Source organism: Melospiza georgiana, chromosome 23 (assembly GCF_028018845.1).
Source record: "Melospiza georgiana isolate bMelGeo1 chromosome 23, bMelGeo1.pri, whole genome shotgun sequence".
NCBI lineage: Eukaryota > Metazoa > Chordata > Aves > Passeriformes > Passerellidae > Melospiza > Melospiza georgiana.
This window is the reverse complement of record NC_080452.1, coordinates 7,044,931-7,060,531: the sequence shown is the minus strand read 5'-3', so window position 1 is coordinate 7,060,531 and position 15,601 is coordinate 7,044,931. Positions and strand designations below refer to the sequence as shown.

The 15,601-nt window shown below is 50.3% G+C and overlaps 1 protein-coding gene across 1 annotated transcript in view; it reads left to right on the top strand.

Moving 5' to 3' along the window:
- The window catches only part of MAPKAPK2 (MAPK activated protein kinase 2), a 42,198-nt gene extending 27,714 nt beyond the window's left edge, over positions 1-14,484 (top strand). Inside the window, exons 2-10 of the mRNA XM_058039747.1 lie at positions 4,128-4,267; positions 7,376-7,440; positions 9,071-9,150; positions 10,418-10,544; positions 11,385-11,460; positions 11,578-11,702; positions 11,963-12,048; positions 12,678-12,758; positions 13,445-14,484. Of these exons, the coding sequence (XP_057895730.1) occupies positions 4,128-4,267; positions 7,376-7,440; positions 9,071-9,150; positions 10,418-10,544; positions 11,385-11,460; positions 11,578-11,702; positions 11,963-12,048; positions 12,678-12,758; positions 13,445-13,588 (924 nt within the window). The 3' untranslated portion in view covers positions 13,589-14,484. The remainder of the gene's footprint in view (positions 1-4,127; positions 4,268-7,375; positions 7,441-9,070; positions 9,151-10,417; positions 10,545-11,384; positions 11,461-11,577; positions 11,703-11,962; positions 12,049-12,677; positions 12,759-13,444) is intronic.
- Positions 14,485-15,601: the final 1,117 nt, after the last annotated feature.

Sequence of the window (15,601 nt, the reverse complement as noted above, 5' to 3'; positions counted from 1 at the left end):
CTTCTTCCTCCAAATCCTGGCAGCACCTTCGAGGAGGGAAGAAGTTCATTTCTCCTGATAATGGGGCAATAAATTCTCTTTCTCTGAAAGATTCAGATGTCCTGTGGCTGCTATCTCAGTGGGAGTCCATTCTTTAGGAAAAAAAGTATCCTCCATAGCACAGTTTCTATTTTGACAATTTTTATAACCTAAAACTATATTTACCACACTACTTAAGAGAATTAACACAGCATCACTTTCTAACACAACACATACAATATTCATTTGAATATTTGCGAAAAGCCAATCATAAAACACATGCATTTTTCACAGGTTGGTTCTACTGTATTGAGATGCTCATCAAAGAAAAGTATAAAATGCATTGTAACCAAAAGAAAAGTATAGAATGCATTGTAACCAAAAAGAAAAGTATAGAATGCATTGTAACCAAAACCAAGAGGTCTCCAGGCCTGCCTGTAGCTGTAGGTGATAGTGGAACCCTGGAAAAAGTTAAAGATAGAACCTAAAATGTTAGGCTTTGTGCTTTCCCGGATCAACTGCACCTGCATAAGCAGTATGATAAATTATATAATTGTTAGATGTGATGATTGTTTAGTAATTAAATGTAATTATTATATAACCATAAGGAGAATAGTGAGAAACTATGTTGGAAATTCAGAGAGGGGCTAAATTTATGCATACAATAGAACAATATAAGTTTAATAATTAACATGAAAGTTATGTAACGATAGAGTATAAAACATGATCATTTCGGATGTATGGTCGGAGTCAGATTTGGGTTGAATATACCCCGATTCCCAGAGCTCTTAATAAAAAGCACCGCATATAATCCCCCGTGATTCTGTGTTTCTGAACGCTAACATAGGCACAGCTCTGTCACCCATGACTCTGGACTGCTGTGACACCTTGGATGGAATAAACTGCATTTTGGAGAGCTGCCTGGAGTCCCACATCCCTTATTCAGGCTCCTGCAGCAGTGGCCGCACATCTGAACACCTGGAGCAGCCAACAAGGGGATGCAGCTCCGATTCCTGCCCGGTTTGCTCAGAGTTGGTGGCAGAGCTTCCCCTGCAGCCAGCGCTGCCCTTGTGCCCTGCCCGGGGACGCTTGTGTAACACAGGGATCCGGTTACTGCCCCGGGCTGCCGAGCCCTCCTCTCCAGCAGGAGCAGGCAGGAAATGCAGCGTTTTCTGTCTGAAATAATGCAGAGTTGGATCTCCGAGGAGCCCTCCTTTGGAAGTGTGAAAAACGCCAATCACTTGTTTGTAAAATTTTACAAGTTTAACAGTAAAAAAAAAAAAAAAAGCAATATATAAATATAAGATAGTAATATATAAATATAACAGTAATACATAAATATAAATATAAACATAAATATAAACATAAATATAAATATAAATATAAATATAAATATAAATATAATATATAATATATAATATATAATATATAAATATATATAAATATAATCTATATAAATATATATAATATATATTTTTATAAATATAATATATTATATTTATATAAATATATAAATATATATTATATATTTATACAATATAAATATAAATATAAATATATATATTATATATCATAAAATATACTGAGAGTTCATTAAAATTATAGAGGAAATATTCCTAATATCATAAAACATACTGAAAGTTCATTGAAATCATAGGCGAAATATTCTTAATATCATAAAATATACTGAGAGTTCATTAAAATTATAGAGGAAATATTCCTAATATCATAAAATATACTGAGAGTTCATTAAAATCACAGAGGAAATATTCTTACAACTTGATAGTTAGGTCCTAAGAGTCAAATATACTTTTCAATCCTTCCTGCAGCAGCAGTGGGGAGTGCATGTGGCCTTCAGCTCTCCCTCACCCTGCTGCCGCCAGGAACATTTCCTAAATTAACCAAACCATTGCCTTAATGAGGCCTAATCTGCTCCTCTGGAGGCCTCTCCATCCTCTGTTCATGCAGAGCCAGCAGGGGATGGAGGGAGCAGCTGGATCACAGCTGGGTGTGCTGAGAGCACCAGGGCAGCTCTTTGCTCCCAGAGCTTGTCTGGGTACAAAAACAAACGTCAGGGCTGTGCTGGGGCAGGTAATGGAGGCTGCTGCTGCCTCCTGCTTCATTAGAAATCCAATTAACCTCCTATAAAAGCACTCAGAGTGACCTCTAAAAATGGGATGTATTTTGCTGTACCTCTGCTGTTTGTCTTGTGCAGAATGATGTTAACTAGCAGCTTCCTGCTGCTCCATTTTCCTGCAGCGTAATTACAAATTGTTTTGTTTTTCTCTTTTCTCTTCGGCTTCCTGGCTCCCCATGCCAAGGCTCTTCAGAGTGGGGCTGCAAAAAATAGCCAGGCTTTTCTCAGTGCCCTCTGCATGGCTCCTCGGGGGCTGGTGTTACTCTTGCTTATGGTTTTGCCTTCTGCAGGATGCAGGTTTTAGGGTAATTAAGCAATAGAGGAGCAAGGAGAGGGTGTCCAACCTCCTGCCCTGTCTTCCTGTGCCCCAAGGCTGTTGGTGTGAGCAACTTCAAGTTGTGCAAAGGTTGGCTTTGCACAGAGCTGGTGGTTTGGTGCCAACGGTTTCCCACAGGTTCCCACAGGTTTCCTCTGCCTGGGGAAGAAGGAGAGGAGGTGGCAGAGGTGTGAGCAGAGGCTGGGATGGTGTTTTGGGTGGGTGGATGAAGGGCACATCCTCTCTGTGCCTTTCCCTGTGGCAAAGGACAACTGCTGCTCTGGGCAGGAATGCAGATCACCAGGGGCAGCACCATCAGTGAGTGTTCCATGCCCACCAAAGCCTGGGATGGTGCTTTGGGTGGCTGGATGAAGGGAGAGGTGTGACCAGAGCCTGGGATGGTGTTTTGGGTGAGTTGCTGAAGGCAGAGGTGTGACCAGAGCCTGGGGTGGTGTTTTGGGTGGCTGGATGAAAGGAGAGGTGTGACCAGAGCCTGGGATGGTGTTTTGGGTGGGTGACTGAAGGGAGAGGTGTGACCAGAGGCTGTGATGGTGTTTTGGGTGGGTGAGTGAAGGGAGAGGTGTGACCAGGGCCAGGGATGGTGCTTTGAGTGGGTGTATGAAGGGCACATCCTCTCTGTGCCTTTCCCCATGGCAGAGGATGCCTGCTGTTCTGAGCAGGGTTACTCTGCCAGGGCAGCACCATCAGTGAGTGTTCCATGTGGAAATGGGCCCTGTGTGGGTTTTGGGAGTTAATCTTTGTTCCTGTGAGATCCCCCTGCCCTGAGAACCACCTGGGTCCTGCAGAGCATCCCAGGGATGATGCTCCTCTGCTCCTGGGGAGAGCTCAGAGGGGTCAGAAGGACTTTTCTGTCTGAATCTTGGTAAAATGGCCAAACCTGCTGTTTCCTGCAGGGTGGGGTGTGTGTGCACATCCCCCTGCCCGCTCTGCTCCAAGGGGCAGAGCTGCTCCAGAGGCTGAGCCCGGCCCCAAAGGCTGCTGGAGACAGGAAGGAAAACGAGCTGGGCTCAAGATAGACACGTTTGTTGTTCTATATTTAGGAACACAATAATTAAGGCTGGCTGTTTGTCCTGACAAACATCATAACTAATAGTCTGTGGCAGACAAACAAATCCTTCCTGCACCTGGGAGCTCTGAGTTGTCTCTGGGAAGGGCAGGGGGTTCATTAAAGAGCTGTAATTTAGGGAACATCTGGATGTTTGCTTTGGCCCTTCCCCAGGCAGGGGTGCTGGTGGGCTCTGAATTTGTGGTGAGGGAGCTTTTGTGGATGGTTGGGAAATGATGGGGGACAGCACAGCAAGGGTGAGGGTGAGGATGCTCGGTGGCACCCAGGGGTGCAGCAATGGAGGTCTCAGGATGCAGAATGGCTCATAAAGGCAGTAGATCTCGCTGGTGGGACACTGGGAGGTGGCAGGCAGCCCGAATAAGCTTTTATGACCCTTGGCAGGAAGGGCAAGCCGAGGGCAAACGGCTTCTCAGAGTTCCCACTAGATGGGGATGGAGGCATTGTCAGAGCGCTCCGTGCGCCCTCAGGGAGCGCCCGGTGCTCGTCCCCGTGTCACACAGCCACCCGGGGGTGATGGCCCTGCTGTCCGGGGGTGTCTCAGGGCTCACAGCGTGTCCCTTCTCCCGCAGATGCTGCAGGACTGCCCCAAGGCCCGCAGGGAGGTGGAGCTGCACTGGCGAGCGTCGCAGTGCGCGCACATCGTGCGCATCATGGACGTCTATGAGAACCTCTACCAGGGGAGGAAGTGTCTGCTCATCGTCATGGAGTGGTGAGAGCCCGGCCCGTGGGCACTGCAGGCTGCTGGGGGGCTGCCAGAGGGGGGTGGGCACCTTCCAGCCCTGGGGATGCCAGGGGCATGGCAGGGTGGTGTTGGAGGGATGGGGACAGCCAGGGCTGCTGGCTCTGAGTCATCCTGAAAAAGCTCAGCTCAAGGCCTGTGCTTCTCACAGGTGGGTCATAACCAAACTGCCTTTGGCCACCAAAACCTGGGGGAGGTTCCTGGCAGGTTCCTGGCAGGCTGTGGTGGGGCAGTGCCCGAGCTGGCAGCGCTGGTGCCGCCCTGGCACCGCCTGCAGCAGCAGCAGCAGCTCTGCTTTGGGTAGGAGCTTGGTATGAACCTGGGGACGAGGAGGAGGGATGAAGGGGAAAGTATCGAAACCACATCCCAACCGCAGCTGTGATTTGATGCAGTTTCCTTGCCAAAACCTCTCCCCTGGCAAGCTGGCAGATCGCCCGGGGGGGGCAGCGGGTGCAGGAGCGGTGCCAGGGCACGTGGCACAGCACCCCCAGAGCAGCTCCTGCGGCGAAACAGGCACTGAGAACCACCCTGGCACTCTGGGCAGCCAGGGATGGGCAAGGGAAGGCAGTGGGGAGAGAAAGAAAGAAAGAATGGCTGAGGGGTAGGAGAGTGCCCGGGACTGTCAGTGTGACTGAGGGGTGCTCTGGGGTAACGTCCATGGCAAGGCAGGATTTGATTTCCAGCAGGAGAAGGGTCTGGATTCCTCCTGACAGGCACTGGATCCCTCCTGACAGGCTCTGGATCCATCTGGATTCATCCTGACTTCTCTCCATCCCTCCTGACTGCTCTGGATCCCTCCTGACAGGCTCTGGATCCCTCCTGACTGACTCTAGATCCATCCTCACAGGCTCTGGGTCAGTCCTAACAGGCTCTGGATCCCTCCTGACAGGCTCTAGATCCATCCTCCCAGGCTCAGGATCCCTCCTGACTGCCCTGAATCCCTCCTGACTGTCTCTGGATCCATCTGGATTCATCCTGACTTCTCTCTGTCCCTCCTGACTGCTCTCCATCCATCCTGACAGGCTCTGGATCCCTCCTGACTGCTCTGGATCCCTCCTGACTGCTCTAGATCCATGTTCTGAGACTCTGGATCCTTCCTGAAAGGTTCTGGATCCATCCTCTCAGGCTCTGGATCCCTCCTGACTGCTCTGGATCCTTTCTGACTACTCTGGATCCCTCCTGACTGACTGGATGCCTCCTACAGGCTCTGGCTCCCTCCTGACTGCTCTGGGTCCCTCCTGACTGCTCTCCATCCCTCCTGACAGGCTCTAGATCCCTCCTCACTGACTCTGGACCCCTCCTGACAGGCTCTGGGTCCCTCCTGACTGATCTGGATCCTCCTTTCAGGCTCTGGATCCCTCCTGACAGGCTCTAGATCTCTCCTCACTGACTCTGGATCCCTCCTGACAGGCTCTGGACTCCTCCTGACTGCTCTGGATCCATCCTGATACGCTCTGGTTCCATCCTAACTGGCTCTGGATCCATCCTCTCAGGCTCTGAATCCTTTCTGACTGGCTCTGGATCCCTCCTGACTGCTCTGGGTTCACCCTGGCAGGCTCTGGATCCCTCCTTCCAGGCTCAGGATCCCTCCTGACTGCTCTGCATCCCTGTGACAGGCTGTGGATCCCTCCTGACTGCTCTGGTTCCCTCCTGACAGGCTCTGAATCCTTTCTGACAGGCTCTGGATCCCTCCTGACTGCTCTGGTTCCCTCCTGACAGGCTCTGGATCCCTCCTGACTGCTCTGGTGCCCTCCTGACAGGCTCTGAATCCTTTCTGACAGGCTCTGGATCCCTCCTGCCAGGCTCTGTGCAGCACAGGGTCCCAGGGGCTGCAGGCTATTGCTGCTGCAGATGTCACTGAATGTCAGGGAGATGCTATCAGCGCTGAGAAAGCCAAACTGTTCCTGCTTCAGGCAGATAAGGCAGGGCCAGGAAGTGCCATTATCCCTGCTCTCAGGGAGAATTCTCCCACACCTCAGTCCTGAGCTCTGTGGGAGCTGCATTTCCCCTGAGGGTACCTGGGGAGGGAACCCACCAGTGGTTCTCCAGCATCTCCCACGGGACCTGGCTGTGCTGCAGGGGTGTCCAGCCTCTGAGCCCCAGCTTGGGGAGCCCTTTGTGACACTGCTGCTGCCTCACCCTGAGCTTCGCTCAGCACTTCTGTGCTGGGTCATGGTGCTGCTGAGGCAGTTGGCTCGTGAGCAAAAGGAGGCCACGTGTGCTGGGAGTGCTCTCACCGATTTCAAGCCACATTTGCTGCCTTTACTGTAAATGTGTTTTTGTGGCTGCTGGGGCGGCCACGCCCGCCCAGCACTGAGCCTCTGCCCTGCTCCTTTCGGGAAGGAGGAGGCTCTGAAACGCCCCAAAACACCACCCAAGGTCTTGGATGGAGAAGGGGAATGATTCCTGCTCAGCAGCAGAGGGTTTGTTGGGATGGAGCCACTGTCATGGATATATTTTGTGAAAAATCCTTTTGCTAGGATTTTTCTCTTGAGAAGCTGAGAGGCCTCAGAAATTAAACGTAAACAATAATTATCTGCTGCTGTGGAATGCAACAGGTGCATCTGTGATTGGTCTCGTGTGGTTGTTTTTAATTAATGGCCAATCACAGTCAGCTGTCTCAGACTCTCTGGTCAGTCACAAGATTTTATCATCATTCTTTTCTATTCTTAGCTGGCCTTCTGATGAAATCCTTTCTTCTATTCTTTTAGTATAGTTTTAATGTAATGTTATATAATATATTATTTTAATATTATATACAATTTTATATAATATATATTTTATATAATAATATATTTATAATTTTAGATAATATATATTTTAATATAATAGATAATTTATATGATATTAAAATATATATTTAAATATATATTAGATAACGATATAATTATATATTATTTTATATATTTTAATATAATATATAATTTTATATAATATGCATTTTTAAATATAATAGATATCATAAAATAATAAATCAGCCTTCTGAAACATGGAGTCAAGATCCTCATCTCTTCCCATGTGGAAGTTGCCTACAAATTCAACAAGCCACGGTGTGTAACAGCATCTCCTCTCTTGCAGCTTGGATGGTGGGGAGCTCTTCAGCCGCATCCAGGACAGGGGAGACCAGGCCTTCACTGAACGGGGTATGAGCCCACACCCTGCTGGCCTTTGAGTCCAGTCCATCCCCTCAGTGTGACACCCTGGCCTTTCATGCCCTCCATCCCCTCAGTGTAGCACCCTGGCCTTTCATCCCCTCCATCCCCTCAGTGTAACACCCTGGCCTTTCATCCCTTCAGTCCCCTCCATCCCCTCAGTGTAACACCCTGGCCTTTGATCCCCTCCATCCCCTCAGTGTAACACCCTGGCCTTTCATCCCCTCTATGTCCTCAGTCCCCTCGATCCCCTCAGTGTAACATCCTGGCCTTTCATCCCCTCCATCCCCTCAGTGTAACGCCCTGGCTTTTCATCCCCTCCATCCCCTCAGTCCCCTCCATCCCCTCAGTGTAATGCCCTGGCCTTTCATCCCCTCCATCCCCTCAGTCCCCTCCATCCCCTCAGTGTAACACCCTGGCCTTTCATCCCCTCCATCCCCTCAGTCCCCTCCATCCCCTCAGTGTAACACCCTGGCCTTTCATCCCCTCCATCCCCTCAGTCCCCTCCATCCCCTCAGTGTAACACCCTGGCCTTTCATCCCCTCCATCCCCTCAGTCCCCTCCATCCCCTCAGTGTAACACCCTGGCCTTTCATCCCCTCCATCCCCTCAGTCCCCTCCATCCCCTCAGTGTAACACCCTGGCCTTTCATCCCCTCCATCCCCTCAGTCCCCTCCATCCCCTCAGTGTAACACCCTGGCCTTTCATCCCCTCCATCCCCTCAGTGTAACTCCCTGCTGGCCTTTCATCCCCTCCATCCCCTCAGTGTAACTCCCTGCTGGCCTTTCATCCCCTCCATCATCCCCTCAGTGTAACTCCCTGCTGGCCCTTCAGTCACCTCCATCTCCTCAGTCCCCTCCATCCCCTCAGTGAACACCATGGTTTTTCAGTCCCCTCCATCCCCTCAGTGTAACACCCTGGTCTTTCATCCCCTCCATCCCCTCAGTCCCCTCCATCCCCTCAGTGTGACACCCTGCTGGCCTTTCAGTCCCCTCCATGCCCTCAGGGACTCTTCTGGATCCCCAGCAGAGTTCTGCACGCAGGGAATGAGGGATGTGGGTGCAAGGGGCCCTGCTTTTCATGTTTGCTTGACAATAGGGTTAGGGGGTATTTTCTCAGCTGCTCCCACACTCCTGTCCATCCCACTCATGTCAGAAACACCCTCCTCCCTCAAAAAGTTAAGTCCATGGGAACTGAGTTAAGACCATGTGGTTCTCATAGATCTCATTGATCTCATTCCCTCTCCTCCTCTGGCCAGGAGAAGCAACCACACACCCCAAACTCTGAGCCCGTTGCCCCCTTGGCTTCCCATCCTAAGGAGAAACCTTTCCCAGCTGCATTCCTTGCTCCTTGGGTGTCCTAAACAGTGCAAGCCCCTCCTTGGTGTTAGGGCCAGGGGCTGGGCTCTGCCCCATCCCTTCCCCTGGAGTTTCTGGGAGCTGCAGGCTCCTTTCCCAGGGATGGGGAGTGGCACAGACTCCATGGACAGGGGGACTGCAAGCACAGCAAACCCCTTTGACCTCAGCCAGATTCTTTGGCTGCTGGTTTGTAGAGCTCCCCAGGGAACAGTGCCCTTTTTAACTTGCTTCTGAAGGCTTCTGATGGTTTCTTTGCTGCTTCAGAGGCTTCGGAGATCATGAAGAGCATTGGGGAAGCCATCCAGTACCTGCACTCGATCAACATCGCGCACCGGGACGTGAAGGTACCACCCTGAGCCCCCCTGGCAGTGCCAGGGCCCAGCCCTGCTGCTCCATGAGGCATTCATGTTCTCTGAACAGAGATAATAATTCTCTCTCCCCGGATTTTTCCTGGGAAAGGCAGTGAGAAGCTCAGAGGAAAACAATTCTTATCTCTGCTTGCTGCTCCTGTTGTTTAGGATGTGTGGAATGTGTTATGGGGATTGTTTAGTGAAGAACATGGTTGTTTAGACTGATTGATTAGAAAAAAGCTGTTTTGTGGCAGTCTGGAGACAGCCACAGGGTTTTTCTGTAGTATTTCTTTAGTGTAGTATCTTTTTCATGTAGTGACTTTTTAGTATAGTGTGAAAAACACCAATCACTTGTTTTTAGAATTTTAAAAGTTTGATAGTAATAAAATGGTTATAAAAATAGTAATATAATTAGAGTAATAAAAAATTGGACAATTAGGATTTAGCTCAATATGAGACAATAAGAACAAAGACTTATGGACAGTCTGGGTACCTCTTTCTTTTACCTTTTCTGTCTAAATCTTGGTAAAATGGCCAAACCTGCTGTTTCCTGCAGGGTGGGGGTGTGTTTCCACATCCCCCTGCTCACTCTGCTCCAAGGGGCAGAGCTGCTCCAGAGGTTTTATCTACCAGCAGCCCCACAGCTTGTTTGTAAAGACAAATCCACTGTTCCTCTCAATCCCATATCCCCGATTTCCTGCTTGTGGCCCAAGGTGGGTCCGAGAGGACCGGTGTCACAGACATCTTTTATCAAAAATCCTTTCCTTAGGACTTTTTCTCCTGAGAAGCTGAGAGGCCTCAGGAACAATATGTAAACAATGGTTATCTGCTGCTGTGGAATGCAACAAGTGGATCTTTGATTAGCCTGTGTTGGTTGTTTCTAATTAATGGCCAATCACAGTGAGCTGAGAAAGTCCGAGACAGAAGCTTTTGTTATCATTCCTTCTTTTGCCATTCTTAGCCAGCCTTCTGATGAAATCCTTTCTTCTATTCTCTTAGTATAGTTTTAATATCATAAAATAATAAATCAAGACTTCTGAAACACAGAGTCATATCCTCATATCTTCCCTCATCCTAAGACCACTGTGAACACGGTCACAGACCGCGTTCAACAGCGGAGCTCAGCACTAAGCTAAGGCACAGCCTAACCCTGTGGAGCAGCATCCTGGATGCCTCAGGAGGAATATTCCCCAGGAAATCTGTGTTGGGTGTTGGGGTCACCCTCCCTGATGGCTCACTCCTTGTCCCTGTGTGTTCCCAGCCAGAGAACCTCCTGTACACCTCCAAGCGGCCCAACGCTGTGCTGAAACTCACCGACTTCGGCTTCGCCAAGGAAACCACCACGCACAACTCGCTGGCCACGCCCTGCTACACACCCTACTACGTGGGTGAGTGGAGGAACATCAGGGGTGGGATGGTTGGGGATGGATGGAGATGAGAGATCTCTGCAGCCAGGGCCTGGAATTTGGGGTTTATTGCAAAGGGTGCCGGGCCCTGCTGGGAGCTGCCAGCCACAGCTGGAGCAGGACTGAGAGAAGTAAAGAGAGAGAAGGCAAGAGTGTGGTAAAGAGGATGAGAGAGTAAAAGAGAGGATAAGAAAGTAAGAGAGCGAGGTTCCCATTACAATACAATAAATCTTCTTCTGTGCTGAATATTCTAATTCTCACTAACCAATCTAGTCCAAGATACAAGTCCTGCAGCATTTCCATACAGCCTATAAGAATCATTACATTACCACACTGCTACATTTTAAACCCTAAAAACTCCTCTTTGGGCCCCTTCTGCCAAGCTGTAGGGTCTGCTCTGACCTTTGGAGCTATCTGCAAGCAGAGAGTGTTGTTCCATCAAAAGGGGATCACCTTCAGCTGGCCACACCATTGTTTTCCAGTTGTTCAGTACCTGAGGTATCTCAAAGCTTGCTTTCATTTAAATCTCGCTTATAGTTTCCATATTCTCAAAATCTTTTGCCAAGCAATCATATTTGTAAGGCTTTCCTGTTTCATTTTCCAGGTAAATGCCTGGGGGCTGGCCCTGGGGTTGGTGTAGGAGTGTGCCCCTGTTAAAAGTGACAAAACCATCTTTTGTCTCCTGCAGCCTGCAGCAGGGAGCTGGGGGCTGCTCCAGGCAGAGCTCTTCCCACAGTGGCTCTTGATGTCTCCATGGGGTGTCAGAGCCCTCTCACCCAGTGCTGACACTCAGATTTAGGATTTTCTTTCTGTTTTTACCAGCTCCAGAAGTGCTGGGCCCAGAGAAGTACGACAAGTCCTGTGACATGTGGTCCCTGGGTGTCATCATGTATATTCTGTAAGTCTGAGGGTTCCTGTCCCTCCTGCAGGGCTCAGCTCCTGCTCCTGCACTGCCTTGTGCCCCTGGGGAGGTTTTTGGGGTGCCACATTGACTCTGTTCCCCCTCCTGGCGCAGGCTGTGTGGGTACCCCCCCTTCTACTCCAACCACGGCCTGGCCATCTCTCCTGGCATGAAGAAGAGGATCCGGATGGGCCAGTACGAGTTCCCCAACCCCGAGTGGTCCGAGGTGTCAGAGGAAGGTAAACGTGGTCCTGTGGGGCCTGTGCCCAGGCTGAGGTCTCCTTTGGAGGGCTGGGAGCAGCTCAGACCCCTGGCTGTGGCACGAGTCACCTCTCAGCATCTTCACCTCTGCTGGAGAGGCTTTTGCTGAAGGGTTTGTGCAGGGTCAGGCGTGTGGCACAGGGGAGGGCACACGGGAGGGCACTCAGGGGTTTTGGGGCTGGGGCTGGAGCCCCCCAGGAGCTGCTGCAGGCCCCTGAGCCTGCCCCAACCCCTGCAGTGAAGCAGCTGATCCGAAACCTGCTGAAGACAGACCCGACCCAGCGCATGACGATAACGGAGTTCATGAACCACCCCTGGATCATGGTGAGATGGGATCATGGGATCATGGAATGGGATGGGATCCATGGGATGGGATGGGATGGGATGGGATGGGATGGGATGGGATGGGATGGGATTGATGGGATGGGATAATGAGATGGGATCCATGGGATGGGATGGGATCCATGGGATGGGATCCATGGGATGGGATGAGATAGTGGGATGGGATCCATGGGATAATGGTGTGGGATCCATGGGATAATGGGATGAGATCCAGAGGATAATGGGATGGGATAACGGGATGGTATGGGGTTGATGGGATGGGATCCATGGGATGGGATGGGATGGGATGGGATGGGATGGGATGGGATGGGATGGGATGGGATGGGATGGGATGGGATGGGATGGGATGGGATGGGATGGGATCGATGGGATGGGATCGATGGGATGGGATGGGATGGGATCGATGGGATGGGATGGGATGGGATGGGATGGGATGGGATGGGATGGGATGGGATGGGATGGGATGGGATGGGATCCATGGGATGGGATGGGATGGGATGGGATCCATGGGATGGGATGGGATGGGATGGGATGGGATGGGATGGGATGGGATGGGTTAATGGGATGCTATGGGATCCATCCCAGCTCACGCTCCTCCCCTCTCCTGGCAGCAATCCATGCAGGTGCCCCAGACCCCGCTGCACACCAGCCGTGTGCTGAAGGAGGAGAAGGACCTGTGGGAGGATGTGAAGGTAAAACCTCTCCTCTGACCCTGCCTGCAAAGCTCTGCACCCCTCTGTCATCTGGGGAATGTCCTCTCCTGGGCACTGCAGACCAGGCACATTCACTGTCCCTGGAAGTGTTCAAAGCTGCATAGATGTGGCACTTGGGACATGATGTAGTGGTGGAGTGGCTGTGTTGGGTTAGCATCTTTTATGAAAAATCCTTTCCTTAGGATTTTTCCTCCTGAGAAGCTGAGAGGCCTCAGGAACAAAATGCAAACATTGATTATCTGCTGCTGTGGAATGCAACAGGTGCATCTGTGATTGGTCTCATGGGGTTGTTTCTAATTAATGGCCAATCACAGTCAGCTGGCTGGGACAGAGAGTCCGAGACAGAGCCTTTGTTACCATTCCTTCTTTTTCCATTCTTAGCTAGCCTTGTGATGAAATCCTTTCTCTATTCCTTTAGTATAGTTTTAATATAATATATATCATAAAATAATAAGTCAGCCTTCTGAAACATGGAGTCAGATCCTCATCTCTTCCCTCATCCAACAACCCCAGTGAGCTCTGTCACACCATCCTGCTCCTTTTATTCCCTCTGAGGTAGCTGAGCTATTTGGGTGTGAAACAGATCCCCAAGAACTTAGAGACCTGGCTTGAGGAGACCATATTTCACCCTGGAGGGCTTTGCTGATGTCTCTGTGTGCCCACAGGAGGAGATGACCAGTGCCCTGGCCACCATGAGAGTGGACTACGAACAAATCAAGATCAAGAAAATCGAGGATTCCTCGAACCCTCTGCTGATGAAGAGGAGGAAGAAAGCCAACCCCCCCGAGCCCACCACGCTGCCCCACTGAGGGCCCTGCCCACCAGCCCTCCAGAAAGCAATAACTATAAATATATATATATATATATTTTTTAAGGAAAAAAAAAGACAAAAAGAAACAGACTGTTCTATCGAGCGCATGGAATTCAGACATTTATACCAGACTAGTTATTTTTAGCTACTCACCTGTGTTTCTGACCTTTCTGGAGCAGGTGGTGAGATCCTCCCCCCTCTCAGATCCACACCTGCAGCCAGGGATTTTTTCGTCCTGTAGGTGAACGCCGCCAATAATTGGATTTTTATTTTTCTTTTGTGAAACAGTTTTGATTTATATATATATATATTTTTTTTTTCTTTTCCTCCTCCTTCCTTCCAAAGACATGGAAACTCCTGTGGTGACCTTTTTAGGGTATAGAACATATAAATATTTTTTAAAAACTACTGTAGAGCTGAAACCCAGACAGAGTGTTCCCTGTGTGGATGCTGGCTAGAAGCAGGCTCCAGGGACAGAGAGCTGTCCTGGGGAGGGAGGGTCCCAAATCAAGCACAGGAGCCAAAAAGCAGCACCCCAGCCCTCCCTGTCTGTCTGTCCGTGTGGGGTGTGTGTCTGTCTGTGGGCCTGCAGCTGCTCTGAAGTCTTTAGTCCATGGATGATGATGATGATGATGATGATTATTATTATTATTATTTTGTCACTTCGTTAAATGTGTTTGAATGGGGAAAAACAATTTTTTAAGGTTTAGTTTTTAGGTGATCTTTTTAGACACTGTACGGAATTTTAATTTGTTTTGAAAAACTGGTTTTTATCCCCCCCCACCCTTTTTTTTTTTTTTTTTTAATTTTTTAAAATTGTTTTTGTCTGTTGGCTTATACTAATCTTCCCAGTCTGCTCTTCAGTCCTTTGGATTAAAGACACTTAAAGAGTCACCCAGTCTCTCCTGTTGCTTGTGTGGCTGTGAAGAACCCACAGTGCTCCAGTTGCTCTCTCTCTCTCTGTGCCCTAAAATTGCTCTTTTTGCCACCAGAAAGGCTGAGCCCCCCCTTGGGTGTTCTCTGGGGACACAACAGCCCTTTGCTTGGGGACAGAGGGACATCCCTGCCCAGCACGTGTCACCCCTGGGCTGGGGCTCTGGGGTGCTGTGGGATGGGGTGGGGGGCTATGGGATTGTGTGGGATGGTGCTGTGGGGTGCTATGGGGTGATGTGGGATGTTTTGGAGGGAATGGGATGATGTGGGGTGCTGTGGGACTGTGTGGGATGATGCTGTGGGATGGTGTGGGGGGCTATGGGATTGTGTGGGATGATGCTGTGGGGTGCTATGGGGTGCTGTGGGATTGTGTGGGATGATGCTGTGGGGTGCTATGGGGTGATGTGGGATGTTTTGGAGGGGATGGGATGATGTGGGGTGCTGTGGGATAGTGTGGAGTGCTCTGGGATTGTATGGCATGATGCTGTGGGATGATGGTGTGGGGTGCTGTGGATGCTGTGGGGTGATGTGGGAGGGCATGGGGTGCTGAGGATGATGGTGTGGGATGCTATGGGGTGATGTGGGATGTTCTGGGAGGGTATGGGGTGCTGTGGATGCTGTGGGGTGATGTGGGATGGGGTGGGCTGCTATGGGGTGATGTGAGACGCTTTGGTAGGATGTGGGGTGATGCAGGGTGATGAGGGGTGCTGTGGGTGCTGTGGGATGCCATGGGGTGCTATGGGATGGTGTGGGGTGCTATGGGATTGTATGGAATGATTCTGTGGGATGATGGTGTGGGGCACTGTGGATGATGCTGTGGATGATGATGTGGGGTGCTGTGGGGTGCTGTGGGTTGATGTAGGATGATGGGGGGTGCTGTGAATGATGTGGATGGTGGTGTGGGGTGCTGTGGGATGCTGTGGGATGCTGTGGGGTGCTGTGGGGTGCTGTGGGGTGCTGTGGGGTGCTGTGGGGTGCTGTGGATCTTGATGCTGTAGATGCTGTGGGGTGCTGTGGATGCTGCGGGTGATGCTGTGGCACACGGGGCCGCGGGTGCCAAGCCCGGGTGCCGGCAGGG